At 45.8% G+C, this 21,027-nt stretch overlaps 1 protein-coding gene across 3 annotated transcripts in view; it reads right to left on the bottom strand.

Moving 5' to 3' along the window:
* Nucleotides 1-21,027, bottom strand: part of daam2 (dishevelled associated activator of morphogenesis 2) — a 95,328-nt gene that overhangs the window by 35,010 nt on the left and 39,291 nt on the right. For all 3 annotated transcript variants that reach the window (XM_030082117.1, XM_030082119.1, XM_030082118.1), the window contains exons 3-5: nucleotides 14,368-14,457; nucleotides 6,001-6,075; nucleotides 2,030-2,124 (exon numbers count right to left, since the gene is read on the bottom strand). In XM_030082117.1, coding sequence (XP_029937977.1) covers nucleotides 2,030-2,124; nucleotides 6,001-6,075; nucleotides 14,368-14,457 — 260 coding nt within the window. The remainder of the gene's footprint in view (nucleotides 1-2,029; nucleotides 2,125-6,000; nucleotides 6,076-14,367; nucleotides 14,458-21,027) is intronic.

Raw genomic sequence — 21,027 nt, 5'->3', positions numbered from 1 at the left:
CCATATTAGCTTACATTCATACCGACACACATAATCTGCCTGCTGTCCTTCCTCACATTTGGAAGGTGAACACACCGAAGAACTGATCAAATGACCATGACTGAGACATCAGGGCCAACAAATCTATAGAAAGTCTGCAATAAGAGGTTTATTTGAGGAACCACTGAGAGAGGAGCATAAGGACATTTACAGTTTGAGGAAGAGTTTGATCCCATAACTAGATCAAGTTGCCTTTGCCACTTAAATGCCATGTAATCAGCATATGAGGGAAAGTGACTTGTGGGTGGCTTGCTGACAATGTGCTGCTTTTGTGCGCTCTGCCTGGCACCCTGCATGCCCACCATGTGGCTGGGTCCTGAAGCCCTCCAGAGGAGGCTGAGGGCACAAGGGAGCCTCTTTACTCCAAAACCCAGCTGTGTCTTTGAAATGCCAAAGGAGGGGCACAGGGAGCGAGAGAGGGAGGGAGGGAGGCCATTTGAGGCTGTTTTCCAACAGCAGCACTCGTGAATCACAGCTGAATAGGAGCAGACACAAGCAGAGGGGCTGAGGTATACAGTTTGGATGCAAAAAACACACAGGGGGCATAAAAATGACTCTTCAAAAGGAGGGTCTCTGCCAATAAGCACATATAAGTCATTCTGCACCTTCACCTATAGGCATACACAAGGTGATGCCATGCAAAGACGCACAGTTCCCCAGACAACCTTGCAGTCTCAAAGCACAAAGCCACCTAGTCACCCTTTTTTTCCTCTAGTCACCCATTTGTCCTGAAGCCAAGACATTAAAACACTGCCCAGGCTGTCCCTGAACACCCATATTCTCTGGGACACACCTGCTACTCACATCACCCATCTGCGTGGTAATGAGAAGTACCTATCGCTCACTCTGGTGACAGTGTGGCGGCAGGTGCATTAGTGCATAGTGTTGACTGGATTATTGTAGTGAGCTTTAAAGAGGAAAATTAATTACACTTGTAAATAAAATGCAGAAATCTTTCTATTCCAGCATGCTATGAGACAGTCTGGTGTTGGGCAAAAATCACTTACTACTTCCTTCCTTGGTGTAGTAATTGGTCATTCTACTCGTTACATTACTTCAAAAATGTGCTGAGTGTGATGAGTACTGGGAATACTTCCACCCAGAAGTAAGGGTAAAACGTCCTCCTCTTTCTCATATAAGCTAGTTCAGCGTGAGATGGCGATGGATGAAAAGATATTGGGAGATGGAGGCGGGATATAGGCTTTTTGATACGTGACTGTAATATTCGAACTGTGGTAGCCTATTATACTATACCACCCAGCACCGGTATTAAAACAGGAACACTGGAATATGGAAAGAAAATGCCTGCCAACTTCCTTCCATATATTTCTCCCTTGACTCCCTAGGAGCTGCATACCAAGCCTTTTTCTCAGTAATGGCGGTTTAGACACTCATACATGCACAGACGCACACTCAAATATGCACACACATACACGCGCTCAAACCAGACATGACCCAGACACTTGGGTCCTCCAGGGTTTTTGTCACTCCACACATGAGCCGTGTCACTTCACCGCACCCCCTGAGAAAACTCAGCACTCCAGACCGCTGCATCATACAAGCGGCACAGGCTGATGGTCAGCTCCAAAAGAGCTGCTGATGGAGGGAGCGAGGGGGTACTCTGGTATGAGTGGGCTGTCCAGTGCCCTTGAATGTTTCTTTGTGGCTGATGAGTGAGACCTTACAGCTACTGATGTCAGGGGAAGAGAGGAGAGAGGAGGAGTGCTGGTCTTGATATGTCTTGAGTCAAGCGATCTCATTTCAGTTCAAAGTAATTAAATAGGCTTCTGCTATTGTCATCCTGCCATGACAAGGGACACACTTCAGGGATATTAATTCTTTACTGTAGCATGTAATATTACAATGTAAACTGTGCAACAATACCATGATAAGTTGAATAGCAGGAATGCATGAATCAACAATGCAAATGCAATGCTATGCTGCGCCTGCTACAAAGAATAGGTCAAGGTTTAACTTAAGATTCACTCACCTCATTGGTTGAGTCCGAAGTGCCGTCTTCAGATCCTCCACCACCTTGTTCCTCATTTCCATCTCCTCTTCATCAAAGGCAAACAAGGTCTGCATCTGTAGAAACGGGGTGGAATGAGAGTATAATTGAATGGCACTGAATAGTTGATTGATATCAGTGGAATGTGGCGTTGAGAGGCGCCTCCGAACAAGTAGACGCCTGGCATGAACACACTATTTTTCACTTTTAATCGAGTTCAGAGCCCTTACAGTACAAATAACCGTGCCTCTAAACTTGGCAACAGTGAATAGATTAGAACAGCAATACTATGTATTTCCTCCTCTGTGCAAACGAATGTATTTGTTTCAATTGTTCCCAGCAGCACAGATAATCAGAGTCTAATTAGCAGGCTTATGTTTCAGGCACCACAAACCAAAGAGATTATGCCTTTTTTCCTTTCGGAGTCATTTTCCTATTGAAGAGCAATGTACAAAAGATAATTAGCTCCAATCAAGCCTGTAATATAAGTGGCAGGTCATTAAAAAAAAGTTAGAGCAGTGCAAGTGTTAACAGATTTTTGCGTCACTTAAATGCTCCCCCTCTGCAACATCAAAGGGCGGTTGTGCTCCCATTAGTCAGGGGCGCAGGGCTTCTGTTTAGCCTCTCCAGGCATTTTCCATGGCAGCTCACTGCCAAGTGGCAAGGTTCACCCGCTGCGCTTTAGCAACGTTAATAAAAAGCTAGTCACAGTTGCTGCCCATTAATTTGCCTGAAAGATAAATTTGCTTGAAAGTGACTGTTTTCCAACCCTCCAATCCCTCAAGCACCCCTAATAAAGATAGAAAAGGTCAAAGTTGGGTGCAGATATTCCATGGTGGGAAAGGTTTTTGTGGAGTGTTTGAGAGAAGCAACAGTGCCCATGCTCGGCGTTGTAGCAACCCCATGTTTGACTGCCTAACAACAACTGTGCTGTGTCCGGTGTGTGCGAGTGTTTAACCTAGAAACAGTGCAGTCAAAACATCCATCGTGTCGACTTAGCTTCAAGTCCAGATGGTTCCGAGACCCTTTGCCAAGAAGTAAAGGCTCTGGCTCCCGTTCCTCTAAATGAATATGTTCATAGTCAATGGGAAGTTGGACACAACAAGTGTCAGGGGGGAGTGAATGATTTGGTCGTGCTGCGAGCCAGTTCACCGTGTCAATGGGTCTAGCCAAACGGTTCCTTTCTACATCTGCTATTTGTATGCTCATACTAACCTGTGGCCAAGATGCACATATGGACACCATTACAGCTAGTTGGTAAACCAGGGGAAGGTACTTCCCTACCACCTTCAATGGGAAGTGCCCTATCAGAACCAGAACTACGCCTTCAAGCGAAGTCGCCGGCGTGTTGTCGAGTGGGAGAGACATAACTCAACTTGCTGCTCGTCAAAACCTAAACAAGACCATGTGTGCCAGTGATGCTTTTGCTTAATAACAACCGGCGCTGTTTCAACTGCGATGCTGACGCAAAGCTAGATGATGTTAAATCTAAGGAGCTGGTAAAACGCCAGCTTCTCTCTAAACTGCTATCCTATTGTTCATGTCAAGCCAGAGACTGCAATGAAATGAACAGGAGCGACATGACTAGTTAGAGACTTCCCATTGAACTCAATGGTAAATCTATTTTCTGGCTCTTCATTCTGAAACAGTCTTGTATTCTGGCCAAAGCCTTCACTCTGTGGCTTGATCTGCTCTTCTTTTTGAGGAGCAAACGCAAAACCATTAATATCCACCTTTGTTTGTTTAACAAAAGTGGGTGTGATATGATACTATTGTCATATTGTCATATGTTTTGGAGAGCTTCATGTATTTGTATAAGGCAGAGAGATGTTCTTTTTGAAGGTACAATGAAGCCACAACTCTTGGCTTGTTAGCATTCTGTGGCCCTGAATGAAGTCAAGATTTGACGGTAATGCAGTAATTTTAACAAAAATAAATCGTCAGCGTCAACAGCACATGTATTATATTCCATTTTTCCCTGACGCTCTTAATAAACGGTGGCATATTGAGTTAGAGGTGTCTCCCCTGGCTTTCTGTGTGTATCTACCTCCTCAGAAACCCCTACTGGGAATACAGAGGCACAGAGCGCTAGCTTGGACCCAGCAGGGTTACAGAAACTCTTGTCAGAATCACGGGGGCTGGAGTTTGAGTTATCACTCAGTGGCCAGCGAAAACCTTCGGGCTCTGACAGGGTTTTATGAATGAACATCGAGGAGCTGGTTGTAATCTCTCCGGGCGGCGAGGCGAAAATGAGCTCATCCAATAACTCAGCTACTGTAGAAGGGCTGTCCCCGGTGAGCCTGCCTGGGAGCCAAGACATGAAGTCATGGCGGAGCAGAGCACCTCCAAACTTTAAAATGCGCTCCTGTCAAGATGCTGTCTGGAGCACGGTGGTGGACAAAATGGAAGACTGATAGGGTAAAACTAGGAGGCAGGAAGGGGAGCGAATTTGTGGGAGCAATGGTGAATAAGAGGAACTTGACATGGGGACTGAACAAGAGAGTGCCTGTGTTGGTTAAAAAAGGAGGAGACATACTGCAAAATATCCATCTGTACGGGTATCCAGTATATTATTTTTCTCACAACAAGCACAAAAATTCTGCCAATGGGGTGAGATGATTTTACTTGTTTCCAATTATTGATATTAGAGCAGTGATCTGCTTGTTTCTAGGAAATTCCTGAAACAAGCGACTGCACTGGGGATAGGTGGAACCATCGCATCACGTAAGCGCAAGTTTTCACTTGCTTTTTTAAGAACAACAAGATTTTAAGCCTGAATATGAGAACATGAGTTGCTAAGAGGGACTGCAGTGGAGATGGTGAGTAAAACAGAAAAGAAACAACCTGACACGAACCTGACAGCGTGTCTGACACCTAATAGCAGAGAGAGGCACCGCTGCACCCTTGACGGATTTAAAATTCTTGGCAACTCACAAATCAGCACTTTCTCTTGACTGCACTTTAAATGTATGTGTGCGAGCTGTCTGGGCCTCAGAGAGAACGCCGGTGAAATTGTTTCTCCAGACTTGGACTCTGAGCTCAGGTACTGGTGCACAGTTTCAAAAGTGGCTCATTTTCGTCCCCAAAGTGGGGCCAATAAACAAAAAACAGCTGTAAAAATAGCAAACTTAAACATGGCTTGTTGCTACAGGCATGTTTGCCAGAAAAACAAACAGCATGGCATAAACAGATATTAAATGCCATTACTTTTTGGCACCGTGGTGATATGCGTGAATTACGGCTGAACAGTTGGTACAGTCCGTGGCCTGGAAAGACTTGTAAACGTCCAAATTGTTGGGCTGTTTTGGCCAGGTGTGACAGAAAAAAAAGAAGAAGAAGAAAAAAAAGAGTCCATTACCAACATGGGAGTTCTTGCTGGAAATGCAAGACTTTGTCCTCGGGACTATAAAGTGATTTGTCTCACATGCACAGAACCAAACTGTCACTGGCACAAGTCGGTTCACAACTGGAATATCTGTTATACGCTCTGCACCTGCTTCTTCAAAACAAGCTAATCAGATAACAGAAATGATGCCTAAAATAATGTTCTGTTTATGGATGAACACAATTTTCTGATGGTATCATGCTGTTTTTATTGGCAGCCATGTTGACTAAAAATAATGAATGCTGTTGTCCTGGCGTCTCTCAGGTTCTCCGAAAGCCATTTCCACTGCCTGGGCTGCTGAGTAGCTAAATAGCCTGTTTGTCATCGCTGTGTGTGTGAATGCTGGGGTCACAGAGAAGGAATGTGGCCCCGTGAATATAAGCGAGCGCAGTTAGCAGGGAAATCATAAAAACCAAGGCCAAGAGAGAAATTATAGGAAGAATGACCTCATACTGATGCTAGGAAGAGGCAGAAAGTCAGTGGAGTATACTGTAACAGTGAAGCTGCAGATGATGAGGAGGAATATTCACAAGGGGACTTCAGCTGAGAGACAATGAATTCCACTTACAGCAGCCATGGAGTTGATGCGGTCGATGTAGTAGTCGGGCCAGCTGGTGGCCAACTTGTTGGGGTCCTCTTGCTCCTGTGCATGGAAACAAAGAGGCAAAGCTTGACATCAGCACCTCAGAAAATGATAAAAACCTTTATCATAAAATAGAGCTGGACTTTTATCATCAAAGTATATAACTCTGTGGACTCAAGTGGCATAGTACATGTTAGAGCCTGCTTTAAGGGATAGTTTGGATTTATGCAGTCAGCACAGTCAGCGAGTGGCTCACGTTTTTTAAGCAATGAAACAAATAGTTAAACAAGTTTAAGCAATGGTGACCAGATGTCGTGGTTTGTCCGGGATCGTCCTGGTTTCAAGTTGGGTGTCCCGAGTCCTGACAAATAACACTAAAATGCCTGGTTTTCCACATTCCCCACCAGATTGTCCCTTTGTTTTTCTATTCACACCCGCAAACCGAACCCAACATACACATATTATATACCAACCATGTATATGCGTAATGGTGCCAGGGATGGAGCAATTTGACCTCCTCTTTCAATGCCACGACTCTCAGAAGCCAACGTCATGTTCAACACTGATTGTGCTTGCAGATCTAGCAGATCCCCGGATTGCATCTGCAGATAATGCCCCCTCTAAGTTTGCATATTTAAATTTTGATGTCTCAGCAGCCCATGTTGCATGCACTGTACTTAAACACTGTTATTTAATTACATTTTTTCCAGCAGCAGTCCTATATTTCACTGTCCCAGTTCCTTCATTCTAAGACGTTTCCCTCAACTCCATTCCTCAACATGAACAGACTATAAACAGATCAGGCAGTTCATTCCATAATAAGTGGGTCACAACATCTCAGACTATTCACTTGTCTTAGCATTTATTGCATGGAGAAAGAGTCGGAGAGAGAGAGAGAGAAGGAGAGAGAGAGGGAGATAAACTGCCTCGAGGAGCTGAGTGCACTTCACAATAGTTTTCAATAGCTCTGTCTGAAATCAATTTGTCCTGGCCAATCCGAGGGAGCGTGATGCCACGAGCAACCAAGGCACAGGGGAATATGGAGACGATCCTGCTCGCTCACATCTGGTATTGTTTAGCCTGGGCTCGGAGCGCTGGGGGAAGTTGTTGTTGTTGTTGTTACTGTGTGCACGTCAGTGAGAGCTGGAAACTCAAGAGAGGTGGAAAACTGCAAAATGTTAGCGGAGTGCCACTTAAAGGCAGCATCATATAGTTTTATAAGATAAAGAAAGACATGCAATTATTATATGCATTTCAAAAATATCATTTTTTTTTATGTAAAATGAACCAACAGTGATTCCAGAGGTGGGTCTTTGTACTGTAAATCCAGTGGGAGGGTGGAACAATCACAGACAAAGACTTTGTACTCTCATGGTTCCAGAGACCCAATTTTCCAGCTTCATTTATTCAGTACTAAAGCCAAGCCATAAACATCGCTGACATTTCAGAGGTTAAAATGTCTTTCCTACTGTACATAAAAGCTCCTAAAGCCGACGTAAAGCTTTGGAAGTAGTTTGCTGCAGTTGTGTGCAAAGTTAGTTGGGTTGATTGATTGAAAACGATAGTGTGAACAGAGATGACTGTAACACACCGTGCTGTATCAAATATCATGACATGATAGCGGAAAAATGAAAAACAATCACTTGCAGTACATTTGCTTACAGTGAGGCTCCGCCAACAGAGACTATGTTATATAATACATGGGGAGTCACACCAAAATTATCTTTCTAATATCTTACAAAGCTCCATTCAAACACCAGGATAATTTCACTTATTCCAAGGAGTTATGCTGAGGAAAGGGACCATCAGTTCCCTCCATGTTTGCTTTCTGATATGGAAAATGAATTTTTCATGTCACCCAATCCACCCAATTTCTAAAATCCACATGGGTTCCATGGTGAGGCCATGCACAGTCAACAACAAATGATCTTTTCTGTTCACGAAGACAAAATCTGTCTCTGGGATGCGCCTGAATCGTTTGTCACCAGACATGAAATCCTCTTATGATGTCAGGCAACCCAGTGACCCACAGATGTGGACGTAAAAAAATGAGCTGCAAAATCACCGCGGCACATTCACTGTCTTCTTGATCGATGAAAGAGATATACACTCAAAACAGGAGGACTGCTGTCTTGTGGGTTGGAGTTGGGGGTTGATGTGCATCTCAGTGCGTGCAATGGCCATTTTCTCAGGTCTGCAGCACTCGCCGCTAGTCTTCACGCTACAGCTTAAAGACCTAAAATGAAACTAAAACAATAGAACTCACTATACTACGCAGTGCGTGTTTTCATGCCGGCCGTCATTTGCGCTATTCTGCTGACTGGCTCTTGACGCGGTGCCAGACAGATCCTGACGCTGAGATTAACAACTTAACTGCCTCTCTCTGGCCCTTCAGCCGCGTTACAGCCGCTCATACGCCCTGAAAAACATGTTGACTCCAATGCAACATTTACCCTGGCAGTTTCACAAGCCCGAGTTAAGTACTGTAATTTTCATTTTGTTTTGGGGCAAATGAGAGGTGATTATGAGAGTAGCTCATTTTGGGGGTCCTAGCAATATGGACCCATACATTGCCTGAATATTTGCTTGCCCTTTTGGTGAAGGTTCCGCAAAGAGATGTGGTGATAAGTTGAGCCGTGTGCGCTGCTCTCCTGCTCAATCAAAATGTAGCGATGAGAGATAGACTCCGTAGAGTGGAACCTGTTATGAATGAACTCCAGCAGGCCTAGATGAGCATTGAGAGAGCCTGTGTGCGAGTCTGTAGGTGTGCACGTGTATATACACACAGTGCATATGGATTTGTGTACACCAACTGAGCCTAATAGCCCTCTTGATGTCTGATGGAAACATTTCAGTCGCGCGCTGTGCTGCCACAGTCCAAGGTCAGGTATGTAAAGGTCTCAACCCCATCATTCTATCATGGCAATTACACATTTATTCGGCGCTATACATTCCCCTTGTCGGGCGACATTAAATATGATTTACAGCTTGGATTGCAGTAACGGGAGGACAGGAATCCCCGACAGTGTATCAGGTATATTTGTGTAAGGTCTTCCTCTTGTTACAAACATCTGTTGAGGAATATATTGTCCCGCCAAGGACACCACCACCTAACAAAGGTCAAAATCATTTCACTGTGCCTTTGGAGAGCTATTGAGTTTGCAGAGGCACCTGTTGAAGGAGTAGATGAAATTACATATTTCAGCTTCAGTCTGCCATCAAATGAAGTGTCACAAAGGTTTTGAGGTTTCACTGACAGTTCGTGCGCTGTGTGCGATTTGCACGGATCGCCATGCACATATCGACCGCAATCTTAGAGGGAATTAGAGGGTAACAGACCAAACTATCATAGTCTTGTACCCTCTTGGCCACAGTTAAACCCAGGACACTCAGCCATTCTACCGTTTGTTTGATTTTACATTTTTTTTTTTTTTTTTTATGATGACAGTAAATGGGAGGAAGGAAAAGAGAAATAATGCTGGACCTAGGCTGCTGTTCAGGGTTGCCTCTGCCAACTTCAGCATGTGCTCGGTCATGACCCCATTACACACACACACATACACACACACACACACACACACGGTATTAAGTCACATGTGTTCCGCAGAATGAAGCATGTAACGCAGATCTGAGGACGGCCCGTTTTCACTTTCATGTTTTCCAAATTTTCGGGCTTTGGCAGCTCGCTCGGCCCAATCACCCGTTCAACTGTAGTCCAATTGTTCTGGGTCTCAACTGGGCCCACATCCACGGCTTGACTCTCAGCGACCGGCTAACGTGTTTCTCTCCAGGTCTCCGGTTTCTCTGGCGATCCGAGTGCCTGTCGGGCTCCTCACACTCTGTTCCCATGTGCTCAGAGAGGCCCTGGGGGACCCTGGCTGAACTCTGGGGAGTCTCCGGAGACGGGGGCCGTCCAAAACCATGACAGCGACAGGAACCAACACAGGACCAAGGGGAATACTGCATATTTCAAAACCACTTCTTAGAGAGCTCCAAAAGATCCCATTAAAAAAAAAAAAAAAAACAAGGGAAAGAAAGAAAACCTAATTAGAAGTATTTGTATTTGTAAAACATGCATGGGAAATCTGATCTGATGAAATTAGTGCTTAGACAGCGGATGGTTGTTAAGCTACAGATCTCAAAACAAAGACGTCAGACGACTGAAAGAAATTCCTTGCCACTATACCCAACACCGTATACTTCTGGCAACTTCAGACACCAGCTGCTTAAATACAGGTGCCTAATCACTACCAATGGACAGCATCTGAATTAGACATGGATGAAACGTCAATGATCCTTATCCTCAAATGCTTTTTCTAGCGGTTTGGGCGACTCCCATCCCCAGCAGACTGCAGGTTTGATCCCTGAGTCAGCCATGCATCTCTCTACCCCCTCTGGTAGAATCCTTGTGTCTACCAGAGCGACATGCAGAGAGACGATTTCCTAATTCCACTGGAATACAACGACTCAATGCTCTGAATTCCCTCCACAGAAGGACTTTGTTTATCTGTCACTCTAGCATAGAAACATTTTCTCCTCGCTCGGCGCTCCGATTGTCACAACAATATGGCCTCTGTCTGCACGACCGGGTGGATCGTCCAGCAGCATTCCTATGCGCCGATCTCTCCGTGGGGAATATTTATTTATGGAAGCCGGGATATGAAGTCTCACCCAGAGCGGCAGGAAATGGACAGGATATTGAATTCAGGCAGATTATGTAACACTTGTTGCCGCCTCTCACAGGTAGCTAGCGTTACACAAGTTTTAATGCACACTCGGGCAGAAGACTTTGCCGGGGGGGGTTGGGGGGAGGGCACTTTATTTCAAGGCACGGCGATAAAGCACATATGGCTGAAAATTGGCAGGAACAGAAGCTGCCGCCGCTTCAGGAGAGCGCTGTGTGGGGGCGCACGGTGCTCTCAGCCAGCTCATGCTCAAGTGATGACATTTTATTTTGCAGCATTGGAGATGAATGAATGCTAACGTGTGCTTGGATGCTTTGGAAATGGACCCGTATTCTTAAGACAGGAAGACTCTTTTCTGAGAAATTAAGGACAGGGGGTCGTGGATGAAGGCTAGTTCTGTCCATGCTGGGCCATACGGTGTGATCACGGGTTGACAATACAGTGTGTGTCAGCGCGCCCAACTAACAGGAGTCAGGAGACCCTGTTTGGCCTCGGGCACTGAATGGTTATTAGGAGCTATTAGATACTACATCTGCCTCTATACCTGGGGGCTGCAGTGCTGGGCATGATGCTCGGAAAAACAAGCACACACACACACACACACACACACACACACACACACACACACACACACACACACACACACACACACACACACACACACACACACACACACACACACACAGACAGGGATGCATTCCACTCAGATGAACATGTACTCATGCGCCCTCTGTTCCGCTCACACACTCACGTTGAACATGCATACAACCATCCGTTCACACACACACACGCTGACCGAATCAGCATGCAGTTTTACTCTGTCTCCCTCATAAATACACACACACACACACACACACATACAGAGAAAGATACCCAACACCCGTGGCTGTTTGCTGACTGGGTGGCTGAGATCAGAGGTGCTGATATGGCCGGCTTATGTAAAGCCTGAAGGCCTCGACAAGATGTTCTAGTTAGTCATGGTACACAGAGCCGGCCATATTTAGACTAAATCCCTTACATCACTGCCAACCATTATCAGTGAGGAGTGCTACTGTCTAATAAACATACTAAAACCACTGAACTTGTGTGGATGATGCAAATGCAACTGAGGCGATGGATAAGAGCATCTTTTCCATTCATTCCAGTTGCATAATTGAGTGCATAGGGCAATTAAGGCTGAATGTTATGGTAAAAAAAAAAAAAAAAAAAGTATATAGTGAAATTATTTTGATTGATGATTCATGATTTTAGTGTGACTAAACATTTCTGCATCATAACTTTCATTTTCAATAATTATGATGTGATGTTTGCCTGGGTCTGTACCAGACAAACATGTTTTCTTTGGCGGGGGAGTATGATTTGTAGGCCGGGGCATCTCTGCAGCGACACCGTGTTTGATTTATAATGCGATTTTTGCACATATGTTACCGTTACTGAAAAACTATACCTCCTCTTGCACTTGATCATACTGCCATACTGCCAGTATTTCGAATCACCGTTCAGCACTAATGAGAATGCCATTCAAAGGTTTTCAACAGTTTGCATGATATAACTGAAGTGCTGCAACAGTCTCTGCATCATGGTGACTGTTTGAGCAGAATGTTTATTTATCACCATGCAACGAAGCTATTTTGGATATTGAATAGATCCTAACAGTGTATACAATTCCAACTGGCAGGAGGGTAATGGCTCGCAGTTTGTGCGTTGGACAGTTTGTTTTGCAGGTGAACAAAGTTGGTTTGTCCCTGCCCAGTGCACTCAGTGTCTCTCCAAGTGTTATCTAACCACAACAACTGGAACTGTTGCTGTGCCCGAGGAAAACAAGGGGACCAGTGTTTGGCGCTGACAGGAACGGCTGAGGGAAAACTCGGCCGTCCTCTGCTCTCCATTCAAATCACTGCGACGCCGTAACTCTGAGGAACACAGAGCACTACTGTGTGGCGCGCCTGTGTCGGAATTACCTGTAAGCGCACATTTCCCTCCATACGCGCCCGTATAGCTGTTCGTGTCTCTGTGTGTGTGTGTGTGTGTGCGTGTGCACGTGAGTACAGTAAGCGTGCGTGCCTGTCTGCGTACTGGCATTCACAGGGAGACACGCAGGTTATTATCCGACATCGCACGCCAGTTGTTTTTTTGCCATTCTCCATTACGCCGCCTCTGTCCATGAATGAAGGGTTTGTTTGGTTTCTCCTCCGGCTTTCCGCTGTGCCTTGTTACCCCGGTTTTGCTCTCCCTTTCCTGGCTCGGACACACGGCTGTTTTTTTTCACCTTAGCCTCACAAAGGAAATGATTTCTGACTAGGAGAGACGGGGGAGGAACGACAAACTAATATATCCTACCTCTGAACCTGGCTTCGTCGCGCACTGCAAACCCCCTCTGTTCCAATATGTCCAGGCTGCTGCCAAAACATTGTTTCCACTACCTTATATTAGGGTACAAAGAGTCCTCATAAATGTCTGTGGCCACTTCAATGAGATATTCAATATTGAAGTAACACTGAACTTCAGCCTTTTCATGTGGGCTCGCATGTGCAAATGCACATTATGCCAATAGCTCACTATCCTTTGATACCACACAACATATTCAAAAGGTCATACAGTTATCATAATGTATTAGATGTCTGATTGTATCTCCCTGTTTTATTGCTTTCAACCGTATTCCCTTTCACTGTAAACCCTTGTGGCACTCCAGCTTCCATCTTCGCCTTGACATCCCTCTAAACACATCAGGATTCCTCCACTCCCTCCTTTTTCCCAGCAACCCAATCCTTCTGGAGGGCCAGTTGTCTTTCGTACATGTACAAACTTTCACACATGCAGGTGCGCACACACTCACACGCACTAAAGCGGTGTGTGTTTCCTCCTTTTTCAAAAAGGTTGTCAGAGCCAATCACCTCAGCCCGGCCTGGCCCGCATGCCTTGGAGAGAGGAAGGAGGAGGTTGGACCCTCATCCCGCCTCCATCACAAAAGCCCCGGCCAAAAAGCAATTTAGCCAAACGATACAGGGGAGGGTTTATGACTATTTATTCAATTTGCTATCGTGGAGGAGATGGGGGGTGAATTCCTCTTTTTTTTTTTCTCTCTCTCTCTGAACAGAATGTCATTTACTGACGGATATTAGACCACAAACTGAGACGGAGTTGTTGCGGGGAGTTAGGCTGAATCGATAAAGAGCAAGAGGGATGTTTTGGCGAGAGCAAGGGGTGAAAGAGAGGGCTAACCAGAATGTTCTCGGGCTCTGATGGTATGTTGCCGACTCTGAAGCAGCACAAGGAAATTGCTTGTCCAGCACGAAGAAAGAGATTTGGAGATTGAGGTTCCTTAAGCATTCCCGCAATGTTTGTGTCTGCCTATGCACCGTTGCTGCTTGTGTGTGTGCACATGAACGTAGAAAATAATAGACTGAGCCAGCAGAAAATATTATGCAGTATGTGTTTTTGAGTAATGTGCACGTACGGTGAGTATTTGTTTATGTCACTGTAGCTGGAAAGCGGGATAGCTTTGCGGCTGGGTCGATTCAAAATGGGTTCTGGTTGGCGGCTGCCCTTCCATAACATTCATCGCTGACAGTTTTGCTCTAAACTGTGGGTTCCAGCGGCCGGTCAACTGGGGTTCAGCCAGAGACGGAAGCTGAGGTGCAGTAAAGTGCAGCAGCGTCCCACTCACCTTCTTCTTGCTGCAGTAGATCTGCCATTTCTTCTCGTCGGGCAGAGCGAACATGGCCTCCCTGTTCTTGTCTGTCAGGTCCAGTTCATCCTGCAACAGCAGAGGAGGACAATTTATCTATCTTCTCACACATCATTCATTTTTGTGCAGAGTCCATTAAATCCTGGATTAGATATCTTTTAGGACTATCAGTTCTAAAATCTCATCTATTTACTGTAATGCAGCCTTTAAACCAGGAAAAGACAACATTTATGCCATATTAGGATACACAAATGATATAATGCACTTACACTGCCCTGCCCAACTTGATATTCTGGCAAAAACAGAAATTTCTTTTATGCATCAGCAAACAAGATCAAATGAGAGACAGTTTCCAAATAGAACTGGAAGTAATGACTGGGAAGGACAAAATTCCCATCTTTTGTGTGCTAATGTGGAAAGTTGCTGTGACAGGTGAACAGATATCAAAGAGATCACAGCATCCATCAAAACACAATCCCCGTTGTTACCCCTAGTAACTATCCACAACGTAACATTTTAGCAGTGGCTGCAGATGACTGGGAGAATACAGTCTGCGCTGCGGCGTTTGATCATCTGCCCAACCTTCCCATTGTCTGACTGAGAAGGCAAACCGGTCTCCACAGACTGCAGAAGAGTTTTTAGTATTCACCCTGCTGCTCTGCTCAATTCTACAGCTTGGTACAAGGAGCCTCCCAGAGCTTTTGAAATGCATATGAGCCCAGGAAATGAGTCTCTGTGTGCCAAGGAGGAAAAGTAAAGTCTTGCAAAAAAAAAAAAAAAAAAAAAAAAAAAAAAAAAAGGATCTCCTGGACAGGAGAAGAAAGAGAGATGGATAAATGGGGGTTGAGGGGCAGAAGGAGAGAGCTGGGAGAAGGAGATGAGGTATGTGAAGGGCACGGAGGGAGAAAGAGAGAGAGATGCACTGATAAAAGAGGGAGAGAAAGGGGCTATGGGGCGTTGGAGAGGAATAGGACAAAAAAAAAAAATACAGAGGAGAGGATGAGATGCTTTAGCACCAGAGCTTTGTGCTCAAGCTCAAACTAATCTCATCATAATGGTTTTGCTACCATGACGTCAACCGGCGCTGCTGGGCCCCCGGGGCCCCCCAGAGTCAAGATGGCCACCGGTGCCAAAGGCGGGGCCCCTTAAAGCTGGCCGGTAGTTTCACAGGGTTTGTTTTCATCCCATTCAACTGGGGTGAGGGATAGGGAAGGGGAGGGAAGGGGGGTGGGGGGGTGGGGGGGGTGCATTCCAAGTATCCGACACTCGTAGGAATGACATCATCCTCACCCAGGCCTTTCAATGGGATAACCAGCAGCAGCATTATTATAGACTCGGAAAAAAGGAAAAAATCCAAAGGGTGAGAACTTGAGGGGATCTCCCATGCACACACACACACACACACACACACACACACAAAAACACACAAAAACACCTCATCCCGTGCCAGAGAATATGACTAGTTGCAGAATCATGGATATAAACATCTTTAATCTCAGCACCTGAGGTTCTGTGGTTGCTTTGGGGCTGACATGACAAAACAACAGATGGGACGATATAAAAATTGCAAAAATCAGCGTCGTTCCAGGAGATGTTAGATGGTGGAACTGTAACTGTAACACATTCATCCTTCCATCTATCGCAGTGATCTGTGCACCGCGGAAGGCTTAGAAAGATCCAGCACAAATTGACTTTTTTTTTTTTTTTATTCCCAAGACATGTATTGCAAATATACATGACTCACTGTGTAAACAGAACAGTTTCAGAGTTGCTAGAGAGTTTGTTTTGGATTACCATAGACTTCAAGTTTTTATGCTAAGCCAACACAAAATGCTACCCATAGGAATTGAGGTCAGGTGCAGAGGTCAAACTGGTATTGAACATTTGGTCACAGTCTGGGTCAGTTAGCCAGAGAAAGATGAAGAAGAAGAATTGACTGCTTGATGGTAGACAGCATGTACTGCAAAACTGACTTGTTTTGCGAGAGCTAATAAAAAATAATTATCCTGATGTGGTGTAACCAGCTGTTGCATTTTTTTTTTTTTTTGGTCAAACTGGTAATCAGTCCATACCGATCCAACACAATGAGAGAGCGCTGCTCTTGTTTGTGACCCCGCGCATTCTTAACTACAGTTATAAAGCATCAAACTGGCCATCTGGTGCAAGAGCTTAGCATCGAGCCTCTGACTCTATCCTTCAAACTGTTACAGATTTCAGCTTTGGCTTTGGGACCGTGATCCCACCCCACCCCGTACCCAGGCCTCACCCCGCCCCCGCCCCCCAGCGACACTTCAGACATGGAGGCCGAGAAGCCAGCTAAGTCTCTGGCCCGCTGCCTGGTCGCTGGGTCAAAGCCCTGCTGTCCAAGCCGCTGCTGTTTGGAGGAGCTGATACAAGGAGCTGGGGGTGAGAGGCGGGGGGGATCAGTGAGAAAAGGACCCCTGGATTCAGACCAGATGGGAGCTGAGCCCGGCAGCTGATCTCTCTGCGCTCTCTCTCTCTCTCTGTCTCTTCCCCCCATCACGACTCCTCAGGCCTCCCGATTTAAGACCCCCTCATCTGGAGAGGAAGAGCAGTTATGTGAGAACAGGGGCTGTGTTAGCGATGAAAATGGAGGCTGAGCGTGTGCGGCATGGTGCAAGTTTAGGGGAACAGGTAAGCCGCCTCCACGATGATTTTGGAGGAAATCCCATTTAGGAAGGGGTAAGGTTACATAAGGCTTTTACATAAGACTTAGACGCATGAATAGTAATAAAGAAGTGGCAGAGAGTGGCGGAGCGAATGCAATCGAAGATTTCAAAAAGGGGGCCTGCATCTTTCATTTAGTTAATGCCAGGTTGGAGTGGTATTTTTTGTAGGTGAATCAAAGACAGAGGCAGGAGGGCTGAGCTTGAGGACAAGGACATCAAGTGGGGGAAGGAATGTTCAGGTCATGCCAGACTTTTCACTTTCCAGTTATGTAATATCCCACCTTCCTCCTCCACCCACTCCTCCTCTTGATATGCCCCCTGTCCACATTCGCCAGCATGCTCCAGTTGGGAATTCACATAAACCAAAGCTAATATTGTTACACCTGCTGCTCCAGAAGGGGGGGGAAAAAAAAAATCATACCGTAGCCCTTCTGAACCCCTTCTTTCATATTTCCACCAGAAATGCCTTTCGAATAATGTTACAAATTAAAAAAGGGTGTCGGAGGTTGTGAGCTTTGACTGCGATGTCCGCTGCAGACTGACTGACTTACTGGCCTGTCATTCAATTTCCTGTTTCTCGTGACGGGGGGACGTTCTCAAGTGTCTGAGATGATACGGCAGATATTGGAGAGAGAAACTTAAAACACCCTTCTTCAAAAAAAAAAAAAAAAAAAAAAAAAAAAGTGTGCCTATAGCCTACAGTATCCATTTTAAGAAAAAGGCCATTCGACATTATGCTTCAAAAACACTCACTGCTTCCAAAATATGTGATTTCATCCTGAAAATTATGAATAAATGCCGGCGTTTTTCTTTATCAGGGTGGCTCTTTTCTTGCAGCGTTTGGCTCAAATGGTGTATGATGTGACTCCAGTGAGAATCCCATTGATATGAGCTTATAAAATATTGCGCATTTGCAACCAACCATAGCATACACGGTCACAAAACTGTATCACCGCGCCAACGCATTACTCAGACGAGGCAGTTCTACTAGTGAAGACTGAAAATGTTTATCTAGACCTAGATCTAGAACGAGTGAAAAGGAAGGGAGCAGGACGGGTCCAAATGGAGAAAAGGGGGGAAACTCTTATCAGCAGTGTGGGAAAAAGACGAAATACCTGCTACTGTTGTTTAGACTACGCACCCATTCCAGAAGCTGAGTGAAAAATGACTAAATTAAAGAGATGGGAGTGCAGGAGGGAGAGAAAAAAATGAAGGGGGGGGGTATACAATGAGGTGGAGAGGCGAGGGAAGCTGGGCAGAGTGGTTTCTGCATGTGTGTGTGTGTGCATTTAAGATAAGGGTGGAAGCAAGGCAAAGTGCAGCAGATATGTGACATAAAGGAAGAAAGACGGGTGGGTGAGTGAGGGGGTGTGAGGAGCCGGGTGAGGGGTTGGGCGTTTTAATGTCTTTTGTGCGAAGTGATTTGAGGGTGTGTATGAGGTGCCACCTAGATTGTGTGTGTGGTCCAAGAATGACATGATGTCTGCTGTGTGTGTGTGTGTGTGTGTGTATCAAGTGGTACTGGCTGAACTTAAATGTCTCGGGATCAGAGATTTTCCCCACAACCACACACACACACATACACACACACACACACACACACACACACACACACACACAAACCACTTTCAGGGTGGGACAGGAAGGCAGAGGAAAGACAGGCAAGATGGCAGGAAGTCATATGAGGCCTCGAGGGAATGTACAGGAAGCTGTAGCCGCCATTAGTGACCCATTGAGACTCTGTGGCTGTGTGTGTGTGTGTGTGTGTGTGTGTGTGTTACAACTCCCAGCTCGTCTTGTAGATCCTCACACAAGGCAAACACTGATCCCGAGTCATTTACCGCAACCAAGGAAGTGTCAAGAGAACAACTTCTTCCTATTAAGGCTTGGCAAAAATCGATTTAGCGGCATCCCCTCCCTTTGCAAGGCGTGACACCACACTGGCCGCGCAACCATTTTGCAGCATTCAGATGAGTCACAATATCCCCTTTTTTTTTTTTTTGATGAGTCATAGTAGCTCGTAGACGCTAGCCTAGCTCGTCTCCCCTCGGCCAAACAAGCCTCCACTGAGCTAAAGCTAAGGTTGGCTCAGGACAGCTGGGGAGGAAGAGAAATTGAGGAATGGGAAGCCAACTAGACAGACAAATGCCAGGGAAAGAGAAAGGGAAACGGAGAGGGAAAGACAAGAGAGGAGGGTGCATCCCAGGGTGTACACAGGGGAGGAAACTCGCTCCCAAAGGCTTGGAGGGTGGAGAACGTTTCCATTCTCCCTCGTTACGCAACGCATTTTTGATTCGAGCCCGGCCCGAGAGCCCAATGCATTATGCTGGAGGGAAAAATTAGGAGGGGATGTGCTTCGAGGAGTCTGGTTTTCTTGGAAACTTTGCGAATTGCGCAGGCCACAAACGCGAGAGGCTAATTATACCGGCATTGCTTTGAGAATTCACGCAACGCTAAAAACAGTCGCCGAGAGTCATACACGGCGGACGCTTGTGAACGGTTGTGCTGCAAAGAGGGAGCGCGCTACGACACTGGACAGCTGGATGACTGCCCAGAACCAGGGAATTAACTGTCCCAAATTGTGAGACAGAGAAAGACCGAAAGAATGAGGCACCCAGATAGGGAGAGAGAGAGAGAAAAGGGACAGACAAAGCAGATTGAAAAAAAGAGGGCAGAGCACAGCAAAACAGAGGGAATGACAGAAAGAACACAGACTAATCTGATGTCTGCCAGTAGGCCAACATCTGCCAGATGTTGGCCTACTGGACTAGACCTGATGCTGTCGTGCCAACTTGGCCAGAATATATACAGTATAGTACAATATAGCCCCTTTTTATGTCATCCCACAACATGTCAGTGTCTCTCCAACCATTATGGATTTGAGAAAGCATCTCCAATTATCTTTTCAACAGAATTAATTTACATTACTTCCACAAGAAGTAATCTCATAACATCTAACTACACTATTCCGACAGTCCCCGACATGTTCTCACACATAGAAACAGTGATTATCAGGCATATCTACAAGTAGTGGATCTATTTGCAGCCTGCATGTAAACGATGACACATGCAGATGTTGACTCAAACTTGGCATCTTCCTCTCTGCATAGCTACCCCCTAAACGGAGCCGTTTTTATTCAATGCCATTCCGCGGCACATTTTCAAATTGTACCCTCGGGGTGCTTCCAAATGTTGTGCCGCTTCCAGTCCCTGCTGCAGCATTTCCTCCACTGTTTTCCCCCAGACTCTCGCTTTCTGTGCCATATTACTCTGCACTGCTCATTGGCAGTGCCTGGGTGCCCTAGACACATGGTGGTCATATGCAGACAACGGACTTCCCCACAGTAAATTTGACATGTTCACTGCCATCGGCTGAAACTTGAGAGGTGTCAGTCTGCTCGTCCCCAAACAACCTCACACTTGGACTGTTTACCGACCTGTCACCAGCGAGAGAAGCACCCAAGCACCAAAATGATTGAGGTGAGCCTCTTTTCAATTACCCAAATGTGAGAGCAATTTCACATTTGATGATAAAATGTTATCACTCGGGAGGGAATTGCCCCTGATAAACAAAAATAAAGCTGTCAATGCCACGGAGATGGTGCCAGATCTCGCATGTGGCCCATATATCATCTATGCGTGCGAGTGTTGAAACTTTACTGGTGGAAGGAAACTGTTTAAAAAAATGCACCCAGATCCAGAGAAAAGAGCGCAGCAGAGCACTGCAGCACATTCGCTATCAGGGAAAGTCTGGGGCCGTGCAGCCGCAACTGTGTATTTTGATTGGTGCGATCCATTAGCTTCTCTGATGTGGTCTCTGCTCAGTGTGTCCAAATCAGTGGCGATTGCTTCCAGGTTCATTTGCATGGCTTTGTAGAGTTTGTTATCGGCACAGGAGGCTTTCATATGGACTGTGTGCGGGGGTTCATGGCAGACCGTGGAATGGATT

This window comes from Myripristis murdjan, chromosome 22 (assembly GCF_902150065.1).
Source record: "Myripristis murdjan chromosome 22, fMyrMur1.1, whole genome shotgun sequence".
Lineage (NCBI taxonomy): Eukaryota > Metazoa > Chordata > Actinopteri > Holocentriformes > Holocentridae > Myripristis > Myripristis murdjan.
Note: the sequence above shows the minus strand (reverse complement) of the source record. Positions and strands in the feature narration are given on the sequence as shown.